The sequence below is a fragment of the Acanthaster planci genome, linkage group LG15 (genome assembly GCF_054643075.1).
Source record: "Acanthaster planci isolate LZ-2023a linkage group LG15, COTS_SCS, whole genome shotgun sequence".
Classification (NCBI taxonomy): domain Eukaryota; kingdom Metazoa; phylum Echinodermata; class Asteroidea; order Valvatida; family Acanthasteridae; genus Acanthaster; species Acanthaster planci.
The window spans coordinates 11,649,369-11,675,854 of record NC_141791.1 but is presented as its reverse complement, the minus strand read 5'-3'; the positions used below and the strand labels follow the sequence as shown (position 1 = coordinate 11,675,854).

General features: G+C 41.7%; 2 protein-coding genes across 12 annotated transcripts in view; one reads left to right on the top strand and one right to left on the bottom strand.

The window, feature by feature from the left end:
• Positions 1-26,240, bottom strand: part of LOC110981472 (E3 ubiquitin-protein ligase XIAP-like) — a 40,592-nt gene extending 14,352 nt beyond the window's left edge. Inside the window, exons 1-4 of one of the 8 annotated variants that reach the window (XM_087146203.1) lie at positions 25,974-26,233; positions 25,215-25,346; positions 12,259-12,401; positions 5,741-5,824 (exon numbers count right to left, since the gene is read on the bottom strand). The gene's annotated coding sequence lies outside the window, so the exon portion shown is untranslated. Of the gene's footprint in view, positions 1-5,740; positions 5,825-12,258; positions 12,402-14,174; positions 14,321-15,717; positions 15,734-18,851; positions 18,978-25,214; positions 25,347-25,459; positions 25,479-25,968 lie in introns of those variants that run through there. The other 7 variants (XM_087146212.1, XM_087146205.1, XM_087146202.1 and 4 more) reach the window with 7 other exon arrangements.
• On the top strand, positions 6-23,843 carry LOC110981473 (uncharacterized). 4 transcript variants are annotated; one of them, XM_087146217.1, is made up of 9 exons: positions 6-225; positions 2,634-2,813; positions 4,224-4,482; positions 5,980-6,039; positions 6,668-6,774; positions 7,581-7,774; positions 8,920-9,231; positions 17,220-17,390; positions 19,865-23,843. In XM_087146217.1, the coding sequence occupies exons 2-9, from the start codon at positions 2,648-2,650 to the stop codon at positions 20,096-20,098; spliced, it is 1,503 nt and encodes a 500-aa protein (XP_087002343.1). In that variant the 5' UTR covers positions 6-225; positions 2,634-2,647; the 3' UTR covers positions 20,099-23,843. The 4 variants fall into 4 exon arrangements, with proteins under 4 accessions (XP_087002343.1, XP_087002340.1, XP_087002341.1 ...); XM_087146214.1 differs by lacking the exon at positions 6-225 and adding an exon at positions 227-361; XM_087146215.1 differs by lacking the exon at positions 6-225 and adding an exon at positions 356-493.
• Positions 26,241-26,486: the final 246 nt, after the last annotated feature.

Below are 26,486 nucleotides of genomic sequence, written 5' to 3'. Positions count from 1 at the left end.
GGAGACCAAAAATTACAGAATTGTCACTCATAGTTGGGTCCAAATTTGGCATAAATTCTAGATACATTTGCTTTATCCATTTTAAATAGTGTCATATTTGCATTAAGTATGGAGGGGATTTTTAGTTTTTACAGCTGCACATTCGCTGAGCAAGGAAAGTTCACGACCTCGATGAACCTTCAACTCCGTGAGAGATCGTTACGGACGTGTGGCGGCGCCGGCGCGGTATGTACATGTACAGTACATATCCAGTGTATATGTACGGTATTGTTCTAGTTATGACGCATGACTCACGGCGACGTTCTCGCTATGCTTCTTGTCGCTTGTTTTCTTCAAATTAGCATGATTGGATTAGGCTCAGGTATTTGTTTTTTATCTTCTGGCAGTAGTGTAGTCAAACGGACCCGCATCATTCGATTCTTTGGCGACCTACATGCTACTCCCTAGGCAACTGGACGCTCGCTCTGTCTTCAAAGGGTTAGATGTTAAAAAGGTCTGTGCATCATGGGCAAAGCTAGCCCCACTAAGGTGGCACGGATCACTCCGGATATATCCTTAGCCACACATCCGTCTACGCAATTTCGTGTCAGCGCATCGAACATTCCGGCGCACCCACTTATCATCGTGGGTGCAATTTCTTTTGCACACAAACACGATTCTTGACTTTTCCGCTTTCTAAAAACCATTTATTGAATGATTTCACTCACGTTATTCAGGTATTTTCCAGTCTTTTTGCCTTTATCCATTCAATCTAACGGGCTCGCTCTTTCAGTCGCCATCTTTGAAGTAAGGTCGTTGAGCATTACGTCACTTGACCCCCCTCGTCTCTTTGGCTGTTCCATGTCAAGATAACTAAACTGCTGCCAAAGTTTTGGAAGAGCCTATTGGTACATGTAGTATCTTATTGCTCAGTCAGTATATTACATATGTCTTTACATGGAACAGCCGTCGAGACGATGGGGGGGGGTCAAGTGACGTATGCTCAACGACCTTATTTCAAAGATGGCAACTGAGAGAGCGAGCCCGTTAGATTGAATGGATAAAGGCAAAAAGACTGGAAAATACCTAAATAACGTGAGTGAAATCATTCAATAAATGGTTTTTAGAAAGCGGAAAAATCAAGAATCATGTTCGTGTGCAAAAGAAATTGCGCCCACTATGATAAGTGGGTGCGCCGGAATGTTCGATGCGCCGACACGAAATTGCGTAGACGGAAGTGTGGCTAAGGATAAGTCGGGAGTGGTCCGTGCCACACTAGTGGGGCTAGGGCAAAGCGATCCCATGATCTAGGCCTACATCACGCCATACACATTACATGTCACACGATACGAGAACGGTACCGCGGTAGACCTGGTTCTGGAGGAGAAAAGACAAGGTCGACCTAGCGGAACGCCAGTTAGGCCATGGGTAATAGGCCTACATTCATGACATTGTGTGATTGTACACTTGCGTGTCAAGTCAGCACTAGCGCTGTAGTACTAAAGGGTAAAGGCTCGGCTGTTAATGTTATTCCTCCCTGGTAAGACCCTGGCCTACTTCTGATATAGGCCTAGTTACCGAGATATACTTGACGTGCTTGATGACTTTTTAATGATGTACGTGTACTATGTAGGCCCTACATAATATGATCTAGGCCGTACGTCTGATTTAGTCAACTACTGTACTGCACAAATGCCTATGGTGGTGGGGCTATAGCTATCTCATCATTCTAGACATTATTGTATCATTCATCCACCCCTTTTCATGCTTTTGTCCACTTTTTTCATGATCATGTATCACTTCAATCATAGAGCAGAAAAAGGTAAGTCATTCCAGAAATGTTGGACCTGAGACTGGGAAAAACTTCAAAATTGTCAGGAAAGCTAACACAAAGTTTATTAAGTTCATACTGAGATGTGTTTGAGAGTTGCACAACTAGCTCTGTGTGAATGTTCCTTGGCAAGATATTGAGGGGCCCTGTCACCTTCACAATATTTTAGAACAAACTTGGAGTCGTATGCTGAAACAATATTCTTTCATGTCATACTAGTATTGGGCACAATCACTTGATTTTTGTGTGATCAGTCAACCACTCGATTTTATTGTATGATTTGTCAATAATTCTGCAATCAGCCACTTGTGTTCTTTTCTTATTCACGGTTCTGGAAGCTCGTTCAAATCTTGTCGTTTCTAACAATGAGCCCCAGAGTTCTGTGGGTACAGTAAGAAATGTAGATTCAAAGATAAGTAAAAATTCTATTGATTTTATTCTTTTATCAGGAAAGACTGTTTCATCATGACACCACTTTTCTGTCCGCCCATGTATCTCTGTTAAAATCAAGAATCATGCAAAGACACCTGAGACTGAAGATAGCTGAAGCTGAAATTTGTTATAAAATGCCAAAATTAAACAAATACAGACTCCCTACAGACTTTGTACATGACTTGGCAAGTGGTGTCAACAGTTTTCCCACTTATCAAATTGCGTTGTACCACTAGACTAGGCTATCCAATCGTCCACAAGACGACACAAATCTCAAAGACTTGAATAGTCTTTGGAGTGTTGCCGTGCGGCAGCTCCAGAGAGAATCCTTGAACCAGTAAGTCATGCCTAGTTTTGCCTACATGTTCATGTACTATGTACGTTTTTACAGCGAGGAACTAAGACATGGACGCCGCATTTGAGTCGATGTCACTAAACTGCACATTTGTGGACAGAGAGACTATCGTCTGCAATGGCACCATATTCAGAGAGACGGAACCGCCCCTGGACTTCCATGATAAGATGTTCTGGGTCTACATTGGAATCTACTGTGCACTGGTCCTGTTTGCCGGTTAGTTTTTATAATGCAGTGACAGGAGCACTGTTATCCTTAACCAGGGCCCAATCCCATGGTGGTGCTAGGCATACAGTTTTACAGTGTATGCTCACAGAGGCTCCACTGTTTGATAGAAACCCTAAGAAAGAAGCACATCGAAAGGCAAACCTCCGAGGAAAAATGTGCTCAGTGATGTAACAAGGGAAATCTCTATGAGCGTCCATGTCATTTTTGCGCTAAGCACGGCAACTGAAAAATATTTGCTGTGAAATTCACCCTTACTGTTAAGCGTATTTGTGTGCTATGGTCGACATAAAAATTGCTTAATGGTGAGCAGGTCCTACCTACATGTACATGTAATGCAGGAGGTGGTTTGGAATTTCGCAGGATTGTGGAAGGTACATGTACAGGTAGGGCCCAGCCACACAGGGTTCAATGACCCATGGAAGTATATTGCATTGGGATTGCAGAGGATTAGGATATGTCCCAGCCAGGATGTCTTTGGAGTTTTCCATTACAAATACTTAAGAATATTTGGCTCAGCCGACATGGGGAATAACATATTTTGCATTGCATGTTAAAACTGAAAAATACCTTAATGGCATTTTAACCCTTCAGTAGCTGGAAGTCAATTTTACAAAAGTTGTCTCAGTGCATGTGTCATCATGCCAAGCTTTCATGAGTTCCACCACTGATATGGGGCAGTCATTTTGACGTTAACAGCCCAATGCAAGTTCGTGACAGCAACGGAAAGACAGGCAAAGAGTACATGCACATGTGTGGGAGGCTTGCGTGATTTGATAATAATGAGGATTTGCATATGAATGCTTGTGGGTTTGTTACATGGACATGAATGACAAAAGCCAGATGACTTCACTGTAGGACTGATGTCCATGAAGGTCAGTTTGGAAGTTGGACTTGCAAAATGGGCATTGTTTTAGGCAATTGTAAATTGGGTGATGGAATTCATGTGGTGCTACCGGGAGGTCAAAAAGACTAATGCTCAATACCAAGTTGAGCCAATTTGAATAATCAAATATTCAAATATCCTTTTGATTGAACATTTGAATATACATGTACGTGTACCAAATTACCACAATGGCAGAACATACATGATTTCACAAATTAAAAAATATAAAAGAAAATAATCATTGAGCTTATTTGATGCATTCAGCTGTATTTGGGTTTACTCGAAAGCCACAAAATGTGCTTTTGATTAAAATGCAGGCATTAAATGTTTTCTTTTTATTTCATTGATTTTCACCTGAATACTTGATGTCGAATATTAGATATGTGAAAATTCAATAATCGAATATCCAGATATTCGAATAATCAGCACAGCCCTACACTGTACACGCTGTGGTTAGTAATAAGGAATTATTGTATTGTTATTGTGCGGCTACATTTTTGCTTCCCACCCCTCAGGTCTGATGTCAGGCCTGACCATGGGCCTGCTGTCCCTGGACATCCTCAGCCTGCGCGTGCTGGCCGAGGGCGGCAAGCCCCACGAGCAGCGCTACGCCAAGCGCATCACCCCCATCGTGGAGCGCCACCACCTCCTACTGGTCACCCTGCTATTGGCCAACGCTGCCGCCGTGGAGTCCATGCCCATATTTCTGGACAAGGTCACCAATGAGGTTATCGCCATCATCGTCTCCGTCACAGCAGTGCTGCTCTTTGGAGAGTGGGTATTATTTTTTTTCGGGCCCAATCTAACCTGAATTGCTGAAACATGTTAAACGCGTATTTTTAAAGTCTTGACCTGAAGTTACAATTGATTTATGGAACAGCTTTGAATTTTAGCGATTCACAAAGATTGTACGCAGTGATGCTCAAGAATTGAGAAACAGCCGTGTTCCTTAGAAACTGCTTTGCAGAAATGATGAGAAGTTGCATGTGCGTACAAACTGCATTCCTTGAAAGCTTAGCAGAAATGCCAAAGAGTCAGGAAATAGATAGAATATTCCTTGAAAACTTTTCAGCAAAAGTGCTCAAAACTTCAGGGAAAAACCAAGTCACATAAAGTTAACTTATTGCTGCCCATGGGTGCAACTGATGGACCGCCATTTTGGAAGTCTGATTTTCATTGTCAGAGACACCTGTTTTACACTACAGCGTAAATTGATGCCTGATTGATTGATTGATTGATTGATTGATTGATTGATTGATTGATTGATTGATTGATTGATTGATTGATTGATTGATTGATTGATTGATTGATTGATTGATTGATTGATTGATTGATTGATTGATTGATGATTGATTGATTGATTGATTGATTGATTGGATGGCTATGCTAGATGGTATTCAACATTGTTGTGCTTTTATAAAAAAACACATGCAGTACATTGCACACCCTGTACCTTTGTGATGGCTAATACACAGAAGTGCAGGGGTGTAAAGTAGTGCAGGCACCATGCATTATTCGATTAACTTACTAAAAACCATGCAGCGCAATGCATTGAATTGGTTGTTGCATCCATATAAACTTGTACATTTATCATAAATGAATGGTTAGTGGGCAACGTTATGACCCAATGCCAAAGCAATGCACATATCGGCCACCTCAACCTCCAGTATTTTGGAAAAATCAGTTTGGATTCCAAGCCTAAAGATTTGTCAGTTTGCCTCACAGCCCACAGAATATACCTAGAATAACTACACTGTAGCTCACTGAAGTCCCACTACTGTCCATCCCCTGTTAGCTGCGTCTACTAACCCAAGCTGTATTCTCTAGGCCTCAGTCATTCTAACACTAGTAAGGAGGCTCTGCATGCCGTTTTGTTTGGTCGTGCAATTAGCAAAGATGCATTTTGAATGGAAATGGAAAAACTAAGAAAAGTAAGCAGGGAACTCCAGATTCCTAGGAAACAGTTGGTAGTTTTTGAAAACTGAAGTAACAGACGGAGTTGCGCAGCAAATGTGAAAATAACAAGTGTTACCTGTTGGGGTATACATTTTAAACCGTTTGACTGTATGTGTGGCTTGAAGACAGGTTTATCGTAGTTGCCAAAATTGATCCTGGTCTACGAAGACAAACAAATGACAACATGCAGAATTACAAGAAGTATGGTGAATATTGTTCTGGGAGCAAGGTAGATCTGTATCTAGATGCCATGTGATATTTAGCTCGCTCAGTTCATTTGCCGTTGCCTATCTCTTGTACCGTGACCTTTGCTAGAGTTGTACCTCAAGCTGTGTGCACAAGATACGGGCTTGCGATCGGAGCCTGGCTATCACCGTAAGTACTTTTAGACTTTTTTTTTTGCTGGTACATTTTCAAAAATATGCGTGTAAACTTATCCGAGTGCGATTTGATCGTCACGATACCTATTTAGTGTGACTCCTTGTTTGAAACGGTGCAGTGTGCAGAGATAGCTATGCCCGTAGACCGCAATATTAGTTCAAGGAACTGTATCATTGGTACCCCTGCTCATCAAACCAAGCACAAGCGTATGAACCCAGTAACACCATCTTACATGTACCTGCAGCTCCAGGAGGAGCGTACAATCGATGCTGACATTTTGATGAAAATATCCAAATCAGGCACAGTGATACACCCTCACAGGTAGCCATTTACTCCAGGGCACTGAGAAGCAGTCAGTAACATACAGTGATGCCCAAGGACACACGCTGCATCCTCACAGACTGGATTCGAACCTACAGTCATCATGACCGCCCAGCCCTTTGCTCTGCTCCGGATCAACTTCTTGGTTACTCTCTCATTTTTTTAAAAGTTATTTCTTGGCCAACATATAATACCTTTAGCCGTTTTTTAGCTGTTTTTGAGCGTAAATTGTCAGGGGAGTTATCGCTATTGAGTTACGGGTGCTATTTGTGTTCTTTATTTTCTGCGTTCCTGGTGACAGATTGGTGATCCTTTTGATGATCATGTTCTTCCCGATTGCTTGGCCCATCTCCAAAGTCTTAGACTGTATCCTGGGTCATGAACACGGAACCTTCTTCAGAAGAGCAGGTTAGGTTATACCATTGATTATCACAGGTGGTAATTTCCATTTACTTTGATACACGTGTAGCAAACTTCAGCGCACCGTTTGAAGACTTAAAACTTGTAAATGGTAATGCCTTTTGTTGATTCGTGCTTAAATCAGCAGTCAGTCATACTGAGGCAGAGACGACTATAGGAAAAACAATTGTGTGACAAACCAAACAGAATTCCGAAACCAATAAAGAAGGATAAACAGAAGGACAGATGCACCTGCCCGTAGTTACCTGTAGAAATGTATTGATGTCTTGTTGCTTGCCTGAGTTTGTTGTTCTTTGATATTAGCATAACGAACACCGAGATGTAATTGACATTTCACTAATGGCAACAGTAATTGGACAAGGCATGACTCATTGATAAATTTCCATTTTGTCCTCACTCGAAATTAGGCTTCTGTAGAAACACCCAAAAAACCAGGACATTTTAACACGGATGTTAATAGACTTGCCAAGAGAAGTGATCATAACCACAGTCGAACATTGATGTCATGTTTAACCCTAACCCCCAAGCCTTTTTACTAAGAACCATCCCGAATCCTCCGAAATCTTCCACTTGGCAGAAAAGGATTTTGGAGAATTTGGGAGGGTTAGGGTTAAGACAGGGGCACTTTTAGGGCACACGTCTTTGTTTTTCTTCATTTTCCATCACTGATCGTACAAGGCACCGGTACCCGTTACACATGTAACAAGGCAATGTGGAACGTCCCAAGGCCCTTTTTTTTTCATGATGGTGTTCCGTTGTAACTGGATTCAGTATACTTTGTCGTCTTGAATCAGAGCTTGGTGCCTTGGTGAGCATACACAAAGAGAAACAGGAGCAAAATGAGGAGCCTCTCACAGAAGACGAGGTGCTGATCATACAGGGCGCCCTCAGTATGCGCAGCAAGGTGGTGAAGGACGCGCTGGTGCCACTGGAGAGTATCTTCATGCTGGATGCGCGGAGCCGTATGGATGCAGAATGTATGGAGAAGGTATAGTTTGAATCGGTCAAAATGCGAAGTCAAGATCACACATCCCTGAATAAGCACAATGAATAACCTGCTCTATCCCAAATAAAAATTCTTGATGGCATCAGAAGAAATCATCAGCCCCATTTCACTGTTTGTATTTTGAGAATTGAGAACTGAATAACCCAGACAAGGTACATGTACATATTGGAAGTCATATCAAATCGAATCATTGTGATTTCAGTGCAGAAGAATATTTGAAGAATAATACAGGACTAACTCCAGACTCGTCCAGAATGACCCAGAATGATACAGATTTCATTGCGAATTCAATGAGACGAAAGACCAAATAAGGCATAAAACTAAGACTTGATATTTGCCCACCCCTACAGTTTCGAACATGTCCAAACCATGGGGATGCTTCCCCATCTTGAACAATCTTTCACTGAACTATCAGCATCATCCTTAGACAGCGTAGATCCATTCCCCCATGCATTCAATAATTGTTAAGTAACAATCAGGAATTTGTGAACCTAGCTTTGGCAGAGGTTCAACACCCCCCATTAATCTGCATGTAGTAAATTTTTTAGGTATTTGTTTTTAAAATGTCATTTCTGGAATGATGCATTGTTTTGGAGTCATCCAGTGAAACGTCACTTTAATTGAGGGTGTTTAATTCAAAGTGATACACCTGTAAGTTATTTAGGTAGATGTGAGAAAGACCATTGTGGTGCACGCTGGTTCAATTCTCTTCAGCTCCATTTGAGGGATTTTTGAACTGTATGCTTTTGATTTGACACCCTAAACAAAGTGCTGATTCCGCATGGTGAGATTTCTCACCGGACTTCCCTTGCACCGACTCGCCAAAACTCCAGCAGCGCAAAGTGTGCTCAAAGTCAAGATCAACTTTTTCTGCATTTTGGTGTACAGCATGGCCCAGCCTGGTTAGCTCATACTGGTATGCATACATTGTCCGATTCTTTGTTCATGCGCAAGGACAAAGGCCGTCGATTTCCTATGGAGGAATTTTGTGGAAGTAAACAGGAAAAATAGATTTAGACAGTTTTCCATTCATGGGATGCGTAATCTTTTAGTGAGCTTAATTTGCATTGAAAAAAAAAATCTTTTTTGGGAATGAAATTTTAATTTCGTTTTTGTTGTCCTAACAGGTCTTTGTCAAGGGTCCTTACTCCAGGATACCAGTTTATCAGGGTCACCGTGGCAACATTCTGGGCCTCATCTTAGTCAAGACCCTGGTTAAAGTCGATCCCAACACGGCGCCGACCATCGGGGAGATTTTCCAGGAGCACGGCCGGACGTTGCCCAAGGTGCCCAGCAACATGCCCCTGTACGACCTGCTGAATGAGATGCAGACGGGGAAATGCCACATGGCTGCCGTTGCGTCGTCCCCGGGAGCCGCCGAGCCGAGGTCGCCTCGTGAAGGCGCTGACCAGGTTGACGGTTCCAGTTGGAAGGACGGGGTAAGTTGCCGATTCATGACCTGCTTTCAATTCTGACTCAGGGCACTTACTTTTCGGTCGGGCTCAGAAAACTGACTACAGCAAAGCTCTGACCTCATTAACCTCAAGATTTCCTGTACCAGGTGCCTTTATTATTGAGGGTTTTCAGTCTTACAGTGGTGTGTTTTATAAGTAGTGCTTACATGTACCTACTTTAATGTTATTGCTCAAGGCATTCTGGTTTTTGTACTGATTTCCTGTCTAGACTATTCAAAATTTGTTATTGGCGGTTTCTCTGTTGGCACGAGTCAAAGGACGTGTGCATAATATGCAAACTGTACATGTACTTACGGAGGCCATGAATTGTGGCACATACGCAAGCATATAAATCATACGCAAGGCTCAGCGTTTCTTAAGTTCTCTTACATTCAGTTGTTGATGTGTCATGCTAAGGGTGCTTCAGTGCCTTTTTGAATTTTTTATGCTAATGTCAGATTGCGTATTTATGAGCAAAAGTGTGGCATCTTCCTTGGTTCAAACCTAAGAGTTAAAGCTGTTCACGCTTAGGGGAGTCAGGTTGGCAAGGTACATGTAGTTCTTTCCTCGCCTTCCACCTCTGTGGTCCCGGGTTCGATTCCCCGCCCGGTCCACATGTAAATTGGCTTTTCAGTCCCTACCTGATTCCGTGGGTTTTACCCAGAATATTCCTCTGGGGTTTTCCTCCCACCTCTAAAACTGTAACAGCTTCTTACTGTCTCCCCTTTACTGATGTTGGTGAATGTGGGTCGTTTGGCGGCTGCCCGAGGTGCCCTTGTATGCCATCGGCTCAACCATGTTTAAATGTATTCATTGTTCCACGCTTAATGTCTTCATTGTACAGTGCATTTGAACATATCTATATGAAATTTGCGCTTTATAAATGAATAAATTATTACTGTTATTATTAGTCATGCCAGTACCCAAGCATACACACATACTGTACCTGTTTCCAGGTTATGTAAACTACACTTGTTGAAATGTAGACATTGTGGGGAACAACAAGTTATAGGGATGCATTTTCATCCCTACAACGCAGTTCTGACTTTCCTAATTTTCCGATGAATTATCCCCTAAGTACCAGTACAGAGTAGGCATGGAAGGCCTCCACATTGTCAATTGTAAAGTACATGTACATGTACGGTATGTATCAGTTTTGCTCGCCTGCTCCAATCTCCAAAGGACTAAGATACGTTCACATTTCTGTCTGATCCTTTTCTCCTCCCCTCGCCCTCCCCTCGCCCTCCCCTCGCCCTCCCCTCGCCCTTTCCTCGCCCTCCCCTCGCCCTCCCCTCGCCCTCCCCTCGCCCTCCCCTCGCCCTTTCCTCGCCCTCCCCTCGCCCTCCCCTCGCCCTCCCCTCGCCCTCCCCTCGCCCTCCCCCTCGCCCTTTCCTCGCCCTCCCCTCGCCCTTTCCTCGCCCCTCCCCTCGCCCTTTCCTCGCCCTCCCCTCGCCCTCCCCTCGCCCTTTCCTCGCCCTCCCCTCGCCCTCCCCTCGCCCTCCCCTTGCCCTCCCCTCGCCCTCCCCTTGCCCTCCCCTCGCCCTCCCCTCTTTGATTAGTGCCTAAGACCCATGGGACACTTACATGTAACTTTGCACCAGAGCAGAAAGACACTCAACAGACATTTTTCTCAAAACGACAGCTCTCTCAGTAGACCAAAGAGCAGTGGGAAATGTGATTCCATTTCTTGTGCCGTATGTTATCCTTCCTGAAAGGAAATCCCTGGTTCACCTCAAACTGTGAAGGACAGGCACCAGTCCTTGTCCTGTATCGACATGTTACAGGCTTAAGCATACTTGTGAACAGGAAATGCGACCCTCCACGAACATGTGCATATGCATGTAGTCAGTACCAACATTCATGAAAGAATTAACCCTCCTGTGCTAAGATGCATTCTTGACACAGTTGTCATCAGTCAAATTTCCCATACGTGTCTGTGTACTGGGGGAAATCAATTGGAAGGCATTTTTTACTGTTTTTGACAGTTAAAACACTAGGAGGGTTTGAATAAAGCACAAAGGCAACAATTAAAAAGAATTGTTTCCATTTTGAACGGCAAAATTTTTTGCACGTACATGTGCATACTTCTGTGAGATTTCCTGTTGTATCCAATAATGGAAAAATGTCCATTGTCTCTATGGTCCAGTGATATCTCTGTGGTCCACTGATGTATCTACATGTATATCACTCGATCATTTGATGTCACTTTCAAATTGATGTTTAATTAATATCAAAATCCAAACATTGTGAATGATATTTAAAATATCAAAAGCAAGTCAGATCCTCAACAAAATTAATCTCCAGTTTGAGTTACGATGGTCATTTTGGGGGGGCTTTGAAATAACAAGTGATACTGGAAGTACATGTAAAAATATTAGACATTGTTCTGCGTTTTCACCATCTGCCAGATAGCAATATCATGATAATCGCAATTGGAATGTCCAATGTGGTTGTACGGCCACCACAAAGAATTAAGAGATTGCATTGTGAGGGTGCAGGATATGACTGGGCAAGCAGGAGTGATCCGGCGATGTTGTGGTTATGTGTTCAATATTGCCAACTTGTTCGATCACAGCGGTACATGTACCATATTGGGTGCACTCCATCCCAGCATGAAAGAACAAAGTGCATTGGAGAGGAAGGACTCATGAACAGGTTTTGCAGTCTTTCTGCACTTGTTTGTGATAGTTTTGATGGCAGTTTTCTCATTTCTCAAGCAAAACTTTTAGTTAAACAGAGGTACATGTACATGTACCATGCATGTGGGCACTTCAGTAAGGTAGAGGTATTCATGTTCTTTTCTGTACATACATGTACATGTAATTTCCAATCTTCAAAACGAAAGGAGAATAGTTTTGAGTTTCTGAAAGTCTACTGCATATTGAAAATATTCATGAACTCTTGAAAAATTTGCTATTAACAAACTCTACATGTACTGTATGTGGTCATGCTTAGTTGAGTTCAAAATATGTTCAAAACTTTTATAGCGCCAATACTGAAAATGGCACGTACCTTTTACTTGGTTGGCTTTGATAACAAGTCTACTGCTGGACTTTTACAAACTAAACTCCTCAGATTTCCTTTTCTGAAAGAAACTCGACAGGTTTGGCAGTCCAACTCTGAACTTCACTGCACCTTATGATGTTGGGATTTCACTGTGAGAGGAACAGAATATAAAAAAATTATTTTATTCAGCGATGATATTGAAGCTTCAGAGGTAGATAAATTAGTCACAGGAAATTGCGAAAAAAGTGGTTTTACCAGTTTGTAGTGGTAAATGATTTGGCAAGGTTTTGTTGTTAATATCCTGTGGGAATTCTGAGAATTTTTTAGATTAAATATGTTATATGTAATAGGTTACACACCTTGATCAGATACCAATTAATGGAAGAGGTCTTTGCTTTTTACCTTTTCAGTTTTGGTTTTTATTTAGATTCTGTGCCATATTAATAAAATTGACGATGGATAGCCGCAGACAACAAGAAAGTAGGAGCTAAGGCCTACAATGGCCCCTTCTATTCAAGTTATTCAAGTTCAACGTTGAGCACAAGCATACAAAATAGGCCTAATTAATTCATGCGCAGAATTGTAAATGGCTGAAAAATCCCAGCCAATTTCAGCAAATTTTAGAAAGGAAGAATTTCACTTTTTTCTTTAGATTGGACCATAGAGGCTATTGAACTTAAACATTTCTCAAATCAGTTCACGTCTTTTTGGCCTGAGAATCATTGAACTACAGGCACATGTAGCCCTGAAACTGTAAAATCTGATATTAGGTAAATTTAGAAATAAATTTGGCTGTTCTTTGACAGGGTTACTGACAACTGCAAGACTAAAAGCTTTGCAAATTCACTTCCTGTTCTTGTATTTTAAGCTAATTGCTTCCCTTTATGTGATGCAGTATACTGTTCATATTGATCGAACTTGGAATTGACAAAATGTAGTGATTTTTTTTCTTTTAATCTAAAATGTCGCATTATCAAATGCAATTGGAATTATTGAAGAACGGAACCAAAATTTCTATCAATAAATTATGGCTTAGCTCTTTTTCTGGATATATGTTAAGGCATCTGGCATGCAATTTTAAATATCATATTTAACATATTGAACATTGACAAACATTTTTGCTGTGTAACGGTGTACGTGTACGGATGTACATGTCGGCACATGTACCTCAAAATATCCATTGAATGTTTCTGTTTTGCTGCTGTGGCCCCCAAAACGAGGAGATAATTATTTCAAAGGAAATCCCCCTTCCCCTTTACCAACGTTGTGTTTGAAAATGATGTCACAAAAGTGAAACCAGGCAGCACAAGTATGAGTAGATGGACATGTACATGCACATGTGCCAGAAAGTTTCAACACAAGTTGGATCGTTGAGGTGCATCATTTGCCAATATCAGTCTAGAGTATTACCACATACTGGTATGGTCAGAGTGACCCTTCCCTACTGTTACAGCAATATTTGTCCAAATTCAACTTTAAATATCGCAAGTTGGCAACAACGAATTTTAAAATCCCATCGGTACAAATATGTGTCTAGTTTATGTCTGCCGTCAGGTTTTTTTGCACAGCCAATCACATTTTTTTAATTGAAATTTTTCGTCAGTATTTTTGTTACAACATGTAAGAAAAGCACCCCTTAACATGGAAATGCCCGTACAATCCATCGCAGGCTGGTAGCACAAGCCTTGTGATTGGTCAGATTGCTCAATTTGTGACGTACACGTACATGTAATAGGCCGTCTAATACTTTAGAGTGAATATGAGCAAGCTTCCTTGATGAGTCACATGACTTTAATACAGACACAGAGTTCTGGTTTTACTCATAGGGTACTGTATCTCTCTAGGACTGAGATATCATTTTATAGTCGTCGATTTGATAAATCTACAGTGAAGTACATCAAAATGTTCACAGACACGCTTACCATGCAAGAACTTTGGATATACCGGTACATGTTACTACACAGGGTGTTCTTATTCCTCCATGAGCAGTCCAGCAGGCTTTGCATATGGACAAACCCAAAGCAGTCACTTGCACCACGTGTACATGTACAAAGCAGCAGGTGCCACGTGTTCAACACAGTGCTTTTCCTTGTGACCTTTGTTATGCTTGTACATACATGTACATGTACATTGGCAGCTTGAGTGCACAGAACAATGCACAAGTCCTAGCAGGGGTTAGGTTCTAGTCAGGGCTGTGTCTCTACTGGTACAATGTACTTCTACAGCAGAGTGTGTGTGAGCACGTTATATCTGCACAAGTGTCGTAGAATATCATGACAATTCCATCATTTTGTGGCATTGTGCAATAGGCACATCTACACATATGCAGTGAAAGTGCATTGTATTGATGTGACTCATGGATGAAAAGTTGTGTTCCTGCATGTCCAGAAATATGATCATCCACCAGATTTGCCAGAAATTTGCATACGAGCATGGACGGTATTGTTTCAGGGTGGAAAGCTCTCAATTGCCAAAATCTGTTTGACTGTGAATTATGTTCTACATGTAGGCAGCGCTTTAAGTTCAAACTTGGCTTGTGGGCATACCAGTATTTATAAACATATTACTTTTTCCAGTTCTGAAGATTTATGATTGCAGATTTGGCACTGTATAATCCCCCAACGAATTGCAAGTGGGTGTTAGTTTTTTTAATAAAAAAAAATCCTGAGATCCTTTTCCACGCATTCAGAGTTTATTTTGAATGCCTGTGACTGGCTTATCACCAGGACAACAACAAAAAATAAATAAATAAGACCACCTTCCAATGACTTGTATTTTTTTCAACATTTGTTTGTATCATTCACGTGTATGAATGAAAAAAAGAAGTCGTTGCGTATACATGTAGTGATCAGTGCCGGCAAGGTTCCCAGTTTTTTTCCAAGTGGTTTTGCTGGGCCTGATATCTTTGCTGCAAAACTGATGGAAGGCTTGTCAAAGTATCCAGTGCTCCGTAGATTGTGCAGCTTAAATAACCTCTTCTGTAGCTGCTGCATTCATGCACACTGAGAACCTTTCTTTTAAATCCTTACCCGTGTTTTGGCGGTTACTCTATCATGTGTATTGTAGAAAATGTAAAGTGCACTCACCTGTCACAATACATCAGTTGAGTTTCTTCGAGAACCATGCCCAAAGACTAGAAATTCTGTTGAAAGCACCACTAACTTCAACCTTTCCCCTTGTGCTTTGGCCATGTACATGCATGCGCTGCCATTGACAGTATGCAGAACATGTATGTAATGACACAACAAACTTTTGTGAAATTTGCTGCAATTTTAAGGTGTGATGAAATAGCATTCTGACTCAGACTTCACAGCGGTAGCACATGCATGCACATGGGTGCACAGAAATATGAAAAATATTGGCTTTAATGCAGCAACACATGAGTACGTACTGCACATTCATATCAGCATGTTGTAGTGATCTTGGTTGAAGACTGAATCATGGCTCCTCAATTTCAGCACTCACCTTGGAATTCGTTGTCCCAGAAAAATGCCTCACATTAGCTTTGCCTGCTGTTTACATCATACCTCAGTCATTCTTGAATATATGCTGTAGAATGTACCGAACCCCCCAAGTTCTCAACAATGCAATCATGTTTCTCATTTGGGGGAAACCCTGAATGAGAAATGTTGTAGACGTTATCATTACCAGTAATGTCAATCACAGTGCAGCATGTGAAGCACTTTTTTATGGCTTTTTTCTTGGCATTTCATATGCATGGATCATGCATGTGACGCGATAGTTCAAACAATAAATTACATGTACATGTACAATCCGACGCAGCTGTTTAATTGTGGTACATGTACATAGATGTACATGTACTCCAATCATTTTGTGGCAGGGAAGATGCATCAGTTCATATAACGGTTTTGCCCTTACCCAACGTATATTAATAAGCACTGTATGCTCAGTGCTTGTCCGAGAGTTTGGGAAAAAACCTCACAAGCTTACTCAGGTGGGACTCGAACCCAAGACCTTCTGATTACTAGTGCACATGTCTCAACCACTCGACCACTGAGCTTGCCGCGGTCAGCTGGCCAGTCTGAGTCAAGTGAAGCAGCGGGTATCGCGAACGATTTTTAAGAGGTATTTTTGCGTTGGGGAGATGTTAATTATATATAACGAGCTTTGCCCTTACCCAACGTATATTAATAAGCACTGTATGCTCAGTGCTTGTCCGAGAGCTTGTGTCAGTCTTTTACAAGGAGTAAATCGGTCCTGTTCCATTGAGGGAAGGCGATGGAAATTGCCGAGTGTCAATGAGCCCTTAATTTTCATAGTCTTGAACTGATGATGAGCACAGTTGCATTGACGTTGATTCACATGTACATGTATGTATCTACCCTGAGTTGAAGTGCACCCTCACCGGTGAAAAACAAGACAGACTGCTGCGAAGTTTTCCAACTGGGATCTTGCACACATTCGGTGCGCACGTGAAGACTATATACCACTCTATACATCGCGTACCAGCAGAGTACCAGTACATTGCAATCGCACTCTATACCGGGTGTTCAAATTACTGTACACTGAATTCCAGTCGTGTCTCGGGTTGCATGTTGTTCATGTACTTTTTGCATTCCAATTTGCAGATGCCCCTCCAGAGTTTTATCACTTAACGGTGCAGAGTATCTGACATCCAACCATATTGACCAAACTTCATGCCCACCATGTGCACCACTTGTTCCTCTCAGAATCAGACCCTTTGTTGCATACCGGGCGCGTACACATACACGCACCTGCCATACTTGTACATGTGTCACAGTGCATTCAAAATGCTCTTCCCAAATGAGATGGACCTCAGGATAATCTTCAGAGAGGATGAAACACCTGTCCTGGCGTCCCAGATCACAATTTGTGCGGCCAGCACTGTCCTTGATGCATTTTCACCCTCACTCGTGCCCTGTCTTCTCAGCAGCAACCAACGGCTCACTGTTTCCCTTTGGTTTTTATATGATTTTTACGTGAAGGAGATCCTGGGCATCATCACTCTGGAAGACATCATTGAGGAGCTCCTCCAGGAGGAGATAGTGGACGAGACGGACGAGTACGTGGACGTCCACCGTCGGGTGAGAGTGGCCAGGGCCAAAATGGCCCGTGCTCAGTCCAGCCAGCAGGATGCCGGTCACAGAGAATCTGGGGTCAGTATCCATATTTATTGTGGTGGTTCTCCGTGGCTCTTTTCATGCGACACACCAAATAGTAAGGTTTGTGACAAATTTTCTGCCTGGAGACTGTTTGCCTTACAATGTATTGGCTGATTTTTTTGTCTTTCCACATGAATGTGTGTCCAATTTCACCGGTATTCCTTGTGCCACAATCAGTAACCACTTACTGTACATGTCTTTATAACCGTAAAAGCTGTAATATGGGCGATTTGCAATGCATTGGTCAATCACAATGCGCGAAATCTGTCGACCCTTTCTGAATGCGCGTTGGGTCGACAGATTTCGTGCATTGTGAATGGCCAACGCATTGTAAACTCTTGGGGGTGCACTGTTGTGAATCGCCCGTATTGTTCCAAGATGTTCGTAAATACTGAAAACAGTGGATAGCCATGACACTGCAAATGAAACTTAACCCTAACACTCCTCAATCGAGTGTTAGGGTTAATCCCAAATGCAAACATGTATAGTGAACGCCACTATACCGAATATCGCTATACCCTAACATGCGGCTGTACCGAACATCGTCCTTGGCTCCCAATAATTTGTGCACAGAACCTACCGAACACTATTCAGTTGCCGTTTGGAAATTCCCGAACGTCAACATGATAAAACAGTCGGTGTTTTTTTTATGTTGAAAAGTGACAAGTGGTCATTATTTCCCCAAGGATTAGAAGGGAAAGCCACTAGTTGTCAACAGTATTGAATAGACAGTGGTTTTGCGACTCCACATAATCGGGTGCGGAAGAAAAACCGCACGTACGCGCACGGTGGCATTGCACTAACAATAGTCTGAAGAGGGTGCCGTTGATACACAAATCAACCAAGATGCGCCACAGCATGCATCAGAAATCGATCCTGAGCATAGTTTCACGACTTTTAGGATAAACTTGATGTCAATTTTTTGTCTCAAGTTTAAATAAAAACAAAAATAATTAACAGATACATTTCTAGAAACCTTAAACTTGAATGCAACGGCAAAACATCACGAAAACAGCGAACCAAGGTATTACAAGAGGGTGCACTTCGGTCAGGCGCTATTCAACATGGCAACGAAACAAAGTTAAATTCGCTATACCGAACGACCGCTGTACCGAACATTTAGCGTGGACCCGTCTTGTTCGTTATAGCGGCGTTCCACTGTACATGAAAGTGCATTACACCTCTGATTTATTACCGGTACGGAGGGCTTTAACGTGGCATGGAGTTATGCCAAGAACCGAGGTGTATTGGCTGCTGGTGCAAGTTGTAGTACGAAACTACTGCAGGTGATGCGGAGGTGTTGCATTGTAAATTCATCAATTGATACTGTGCGTGAAGTTACAGTAACCAATCAGTACTCAAGGACCTACGATGTACATGTACCCCTATGTTATTTATCCTCCTGGCCTATCAGGCCCCATAAACTCTGTGTAAGTGCAGAATGAATGTACCCACCAGATATGGAGTGATGACCAGGCTGCAGAGCAATAAGCTTTTCTCAAGAGCTTGTTGGAGGAACACAATAGTACCCCTACTAAATCCGCTTGTTTAAACACGCAGATCCCCTTCTCTCAACTTTGTGTGAACTTTGTGTTTTGTTCCCTTGACTACAGTTGACACGTAACGACTGCCCCAATAGCAGTGTGGAGTAGCTGCCTGAAATGCCAGTGACATTACTGAAAGAGTTGAACCCTAGTGCACACACACTGGGGCGCACAAGTGTTGTATGAGGCGTAATAAAACTGGCAAAGTTTTCAAGAGAGTGCTACATGTATATCCTGGATGGAGAATGAGGAAATGGTGGCACATTGGCATGAAATACAAAGTATTACACACAGTGAGAGATAATTTAAGTGCTCACGGCTCACATATTCTGCAATGTAAGGTGGTCAATGGTACTTTAGTTTGATCTAGCCATCAGATGAGGAAGCTGTATTGTGAAGTTTAGCTCTCCCAACAATTTCATCAGTCCTATCAGAGTTTGTCATTATGTTCATGTACATGTGTGCATTGTCCCGCCGAACCGTTGTTTTCCTTTTCCAGTGTAAACTGAAATTGAAATGAATTGACGTCTACGGACATGTATCTGTCAGTACTTGCGTTGTAGAACAAAGGCACTGTTCCCCCCCCCTTTCCCCTTTGTCACTCATCTGCTTTTAGTTGTAACGTATCCAGCGGTTTCTCTTTCGCCTCTCTGTAAGTACGCTTCATGAAGAACTATGTGTATACATCCTGCTTTATTGAACAGGCAACGGAAATATCACATTCCCAGTCAGCTGTAAACCATGGATTTATTACACATTGCATTGGATTGGCACCTGTTTCAAAGTGGTTCTTCAGAAAACTGTCCTGAGTTGGTTTGAGAGCGCCCTCAGCAGTATCACGATAGAGCTAATGGAATTCTACAATGTATCCAAAAATTATCTCCTTCCTTTTACTCTCTTCAACATTTTTTGTGTAATGCACAGGTGGTCCAACATCGTACTGCCTCCGTGTCCTGGGGACCAGTGAAAAGCCCAGGGATCCGAAACGAGCCTGTATTTCAACCAGGGAGGTACGACTGCTCTGCCAGCGGCCAACAACAGGGTCAAGCATCAGACAAGGCGAGACCAGCGAGGGATAAGCCAACTTCTTCCATAAATGGAGTTCACGAAGGAGAGGACAGAACATCCGATACCACGCCCCTCATAAGCCTGGAATGACACCGGCAGTGTTCCTGTGGACAATGTGTGATCCAAAGCAGTTGTAATGGATGCATACAGGAGCTGTAGAGGGCACTGTGGGATTGACTCCTGACGGACCAGAAAGGGTGCATCACGTGTGCTTGTGAGGCCATGATAGAGCCTCTAAACACCAATACTTGCTAGACATTGACAAGTTTAAGCTCAGTGAAATGGAGTGCCAGCCAAAGTATCATGTGAAGTTCAGTGCAGGGTGTATTACTTGGCTGGTACTTTGCTCAGCAAAAAAAAATTTGCTAAGTGGGCAATCTGCTCAGCAGCTTTGTATGTAGTAGTAGTGTACAATGCCAGTTGTTTTGTTAATGTACAACCAGGTAAGCAGACATGTGTTAAAATAGGGTAGTGCCGCCAGTGTTTACATACAAGGCATCAGTTTTAACATTGTAGTAAAAGGTCATGATCATCTATGCAGAAGAGGAAAACTTGAGAATGGTTGTACTTGTAGAGTGAAGGCAGTTGCAGAATTGTCTCACATTTGGAAGCAACGTAAAAGGATGTGCTGAGATTGAGGCCATATGTAAGATGTCTTCATCAAGAACTTACCGGTATGCCAACAATTTTGAAGTTAATTAATCTTCAATGATGGATAGAAGGTGATGTCAAAACTTAGAAAAAGTTGGACTTGATGATTTTGAAGGAATGTGATCTTGCTGCAATTGGAAGCTTAATTTGAATGGTAAATGTAATCATGCCCACTATGATGTGTTTATTTTCATGTGAACAAAACATTTACAGGTGTATTTTAAATAAGTGTGGCAAAAATAGTTGTATCCTTACCTTTCATCTCAGTATGATTCCCAGCTTGGTCAACATATAGATCTGGTTTTCAGTCCCTGCCCGATTCGACGGGTTTTATCCAGAATATATTCCTGTGAGGTTTTCCTCCCACCTCGAAAACTGTAACTGCTTTTCATTGTCTCCTCTCCACTTGTAGGTGGATGTGGGTCACTAGGGGGGTTGCCTGAGACGCCCAAGTACCGGTATGCCACTGGCTGCACCACATTTGGTATAAACATCATTGTACATAACTATGGTGTGTGACATTTCCGCTTTATTAACCTTCCCTAACCACACAGAATTCAACACCAGTAAAGTATGTGAGTTTATGGCATTGGTTACTGGTAGCTTACTATCTGGTGTTGACTTTTGACTGAATGGGTACTGTGGCCCTCTCACTTTATCCCAGCAGTTGGGGATGGATATGCTGCATGATGGTGTGTGAGTTTGTTTGAATAGGTACTGCCTGTCCATACTCTTTGTACTGTGCAGTGGGCCTGCTGTACCCAATCAAACAGTATCACACAGGTAAAGACCTGTTGAAGTCTGTGGGATTGGGTACTGTGAGGTAAAGAGTGTTTTTCCAAGGTGAATCTGTAAACTCGAACAGTTTTCTGAAATTAATGGTAAACAATCCAAAATTTGTTTTTTCCAAAAGTGAGAGCATTCCAGGCCAAAGATTTCTCAGCTTGAGCGACCATTATGTGCTCACTTTCTGATCAGATATGGAGTATTATTTTTAGGTTATTTGGAAATCATTCAGACTTCCTTTACAATTCATCACAAATCAGTCAGCATTCTTCTCTAACTTTTTGAAAGAAGCATGACCCTTGACTTCCTTGAAACTTTCTTTTAGCACAGTACATTACAGAAGTACAATTTATGCCCTGCCGGTCTTGACGAAGGGACATACTTTTCCACCTACCAGTAGTCTGCGAGTGTGTGTGCCCGTGGGTGTGCGTGGACATATACAACACAGTCATGAAAATACAACACTCCCCATGCTCCCCTTGTATTAATCATGATCAGTCATGTGTCACACATTACTCACTTGTGGCCTTGGATAGGGTGAGGCAGCCAGTGAGTCTACATGTACGTGTATATCGGTTCGCATGACAGGCCTTTCCCTTGCAGTACATGTACATGAATGAATGACCTTCATGTAACTGTTGAACAATGTGGATTGGAAAAAGCTGTATACACATTACACAGGGGTGTGAGTGGCCAGTTAACATCAATGCTGAAAACAGCTAGCAAAAAGTTGAAATGTTCAAAGTTCAATACTGTTGTACAGACCAGGTGTACAAAAAAGCTGAAAATCAGGCTCGACATCTACACAAACGCTGAAATCAGTTAAAACGCTGAATTATCACACTCCTGATTACAACAGGTGAGCCAGTAACGTACTTAAGAAGGTGCTGGGTTAAAATGTAACTGTCTCATGAATGATGAAGACATTCCATGCTCAAGGAAAAGTTTATAAAGGTGGTTGTAAATAGTGGGTTTATAACGTGGCCTCCCTCTTGGTAGTATTTCTGGATTTATGAATTACACAAGCATGATAATTGTCTTAGTTGGCTGGGTACAAATAAACTGCACACTGAAACTTAGGATGGTCCAAGGTTTTCATTTGTTCTAAGTTTTGCCACTTATGTGCAGTCTGGTTTTGTTTGGTTTTTCTTAAGGAGCAGGACGGATGTTTATTTATGTTTTAGTGTTTACAGACTTAACTGTTTTTCCATATCAATTATGGAATTCTTTTTATTTAAGATCTGTCAGGTGTATTACTATAAAACTATTCTTTGGAGATTTTGTTGAATCATGGTCAGCAAAGGCTGTCTTGGAAATGAGAAATTTGTTTCTGCAAATTCCATCTATCAAACTATCAGTATTTGGGTCAAATATTTTATATCTTATAACTTCATCACAAGCCAGTGCAAAATCATTGTTCATGTATGATTTTGAGGTTATTCCTAAATAATGGATATATTTGTAAACATCTGAAATGGTACAAATTATTTTTTACAGATATAAGTAATAATTTTCTTTTATATTATGAAATACCTGATGATGAATAATGTGGAATAATGAATGAATAATAAGGAACACTTGCATTTATTGTGTAATTCCACCACCAGAATTAGAAGCCATTCCTGCGGTGTCACAATGCTCGTGGACAGGTGGTACACGCGCGTTACATGCCCCTTCTAGCAATAGGGTGTCGTGATTTGCCAAACACGCGTCAAGCTGAAGAATGTGCGTGTGGGTGCGGTGCCACAGCAGTTATGGCGTCTAATCGGATTAGTCTTTACTTGTGTGGCATTGCCCACCAAAAGACACTTTGTAATTGCCAAGTTTGTAGGATTACATAACTGTGTTTAAATGAGACACCAACTGAGAAATATTGCCCAAAGTAAGCAGTACTTTTTTTTAGTTCCAGTAATGGTGTAGGAAGTCTGCCCATTGCTGGCAGGCAACTTGGACTTTGACCAAAAAGGAGGAAATTCCAATGTTTACAAGACTTTGTACAGTGTTCTTCACTTTCCAATGGCATGAATGTAAAGTGAAGAACGAGGAAATCAGCAGATCCAAGGAAAAGTTGCATGCCTGCCTTTGGATTCTTTAAATTACATGTAGCTCTGAGGTCAAGGTTTTAACTTTAATGGATATTACAATTTAGACATCAAATGCAGTGATTTATGATTGCGCCAATTACACTAGTTTGGCTTATTATTTCGTATATTTATAAGTTTGTCAATGACAGCTTCTTCTGTTAGGAATGACACAGTAATTTCATGACATGCAATTACTGGTTTTATAATCATGTAACCATGTCATTGCAATGCATTTTATACATTTACATGTAACATCGGGAGGTAACAAATTTTTTGTTGAATAATAAATTATACGTAAATTGTTTTGACAGATATTTAATGTAATCTTGCTGCTTCATATGGCTGTCTACCCTGTGGTTGGGAACAAGCATGTACATTTGACTGCACCATTTTTACCATGCTTACCTCTCTGTAAAATTCTTATTTGGACACAAATCACAACTTGTAGACTCTGAGAAATAGCAGAAATTTTGAAAAATACATGTAATTTGACTGTTGATTTTATAATCTTGGAATTGGAGACAAGAAGTTCAATATGGCGAGTTGTGAACATTGAAGGATGGAGCCAGGATGCTCATATCTGACTAGGAGTAGTACAGCTCTTGTCCATTAACCCTAACAGTCCCAAATCCGCCAATTTCAATATGATTTTACGTACACCCTAGGGGGTTAGGGTTAAATTAAAATCTCACATGACAAAGCTCAATTTCTTTATTTGGTTGGTTTCACAAGGTCCCATCAATATTGGTATCCATAAATATTCTTGTCATCATATTGGTTGGGAGTCTATCGTATCCCTGTGCAGTCACAACCCTGGGGGGAAATCTCGCCCCAAGATGCCCCATTTAACATGTACCTCCACGAGCTGCTAAACAGGATGCATTCTGGGAAATATGTCACACACAGCTGCTGTCCCATTTTCCACTGGCACCAAGTCTGCAAGGCCACTTCAAGATGGCTCTGGCCACATTGACTTGAGCCACAGCACACCAAAAGTAAGATCTCTTCCATACCCATTTACTACACAGTCCATTGTACCAACCTTCCATTTATAGCCTCAAGTAATTCTTGTCATATGGCTTACTTATGGACACAAGCTAATTCTTTCAGCATGGTTTAAATCAACGCTCCAGAACTCGAGAGGATTAGATGGAGGTTAGGTGCAGGAATTTTGACCAGGACAATTCAACCAATTGCATTCAAAACTACACAGCTGGTCAAATTTCTTGCTTTTCTTACGTGGTCCAATACCCCAGCTTTACCCTAGAAACCAATCAACTGTTAAAAGTAACTCCAGTAGGGTAGCAAAGATGTAAAACTATCCATACACGAGGTGACCTGATCAAGGAATCAGTTAAAGAGCCTGTCATTTTATAGAGTGAATTCCAATTCACAGCTGGATCATTCACTTGGGCAATCATAGACCACAAGAAACACCTGATCTGAAACTGGGTCACCCTCACTCTCCTTTAGTCAGGTCACTCTCCTTTAGTCAGGTCACTCTCCTTTAGTCAGGTCACTCTCCTTAAGCCTTTGAATGGGCAAATGCTTTTAGCTTTTATGACGGATACTGAAGAAAAACAAGCAAGAAGGCAAATAACATGCCCAGTTAGCATGCAAACCTTTTCAAATGTATTTAGAACAAGGCGTCATTGCTCCAGAAAGTGTGACTAAGGAAGTCTTACCAACAAAGAGGATGTGTCCGGAGGAATTGATCTCGTCAGCTCCCCTTATAACAGCTACATGCAGGCACCAGGTAGTGAGACCAAGAGGAGTGTGTGGACACGTTGATTCAAAGAGGCCATTGTGTGGTCAACCTAGTCAGAACAGAGTGCAATGTATACAGCTAAATATATTGGTACATTTAGTCAAGTCCATCTACATGTACTGCTGCTTTCGCAAGTTCAGTCACAAGACCAGTCATAAGTACCTAAGTACACAATGACATGCTTCTGTTGCAGTTTATTTGAACAGCTTGTAAGTTGTAGCTTGAAGGGACTTGCACTGGCATGACTGGCATTTTAACAAGTGAAGGCAGTTACAGTGTATTGCGACACTCTGAAATACGTTATTTAAGCAGGAATCTTGTATAATTGTTAATTGTTGTATAAGGTGTTATTTCTTGGAAAATGGGATGATTCATAATTGATAACTATGTGAGCAAAAAATCGACCTTTGTATGTATTGATCATGACAATGAAAATATCCTCCAGAAATTTATTGCAACTGTCTCATATTTGCTTACTCATGGTCCTGAGCCTTTTTTTATGATCATGAAAATTTTGCCCCAAAAAGTTGCTTAAAGTTGCAGTTTTGAACTTTTGACTTTATGCACCGTACAGCGGTTGCAGTTCCAAGATATTTTGCACACAAAGATATCTGTAGTTAGAGTTCAGATTCCTTTGATTTTATTGTAACATGGAGATTGAAAAATGATACCTTACATGTAACCTCGGTAGAAGCTGATTGACTGGAATGCAGGAGGATATGCACTCAACAACTTCTGTGTCTGGTGCTTGTTAGTTGTTGCTGCTCCCGACGTGCGTTTTATATGATGTGAACGCCCTGTAAGGTTAGAAGTGTTTGCTCATAATGGCCCTGTCATCATGTTACAATGTGGGAAATTCCTCACCTTCTACTTCTTTCATTTTCGCATGATTTTTTTAAGCAATCAGGAAAGAGGAATAAACAGCCACAGAATAGTTTCATTTCCTGTTGAGCAGCGAGGTGTTTCCCAGTCCCCATTGATGTCTGCATGCCTGACATTTCATCTTCGTCAAGTGGCCCGTCTATTTTTGCAGAGGAAGTACAAGCAACAGGTGGAAAGGCTTGCGGTAGCACCGTGCGAAGGAATATATCTCTCTTATGAGTATGTGTGGTTCAGAAAAGAACTGGCAGTATACTCAACGTTTTAGACTCCGTGCTCAGTCCGTCTCAGACTCCTGAAACGAATTCTG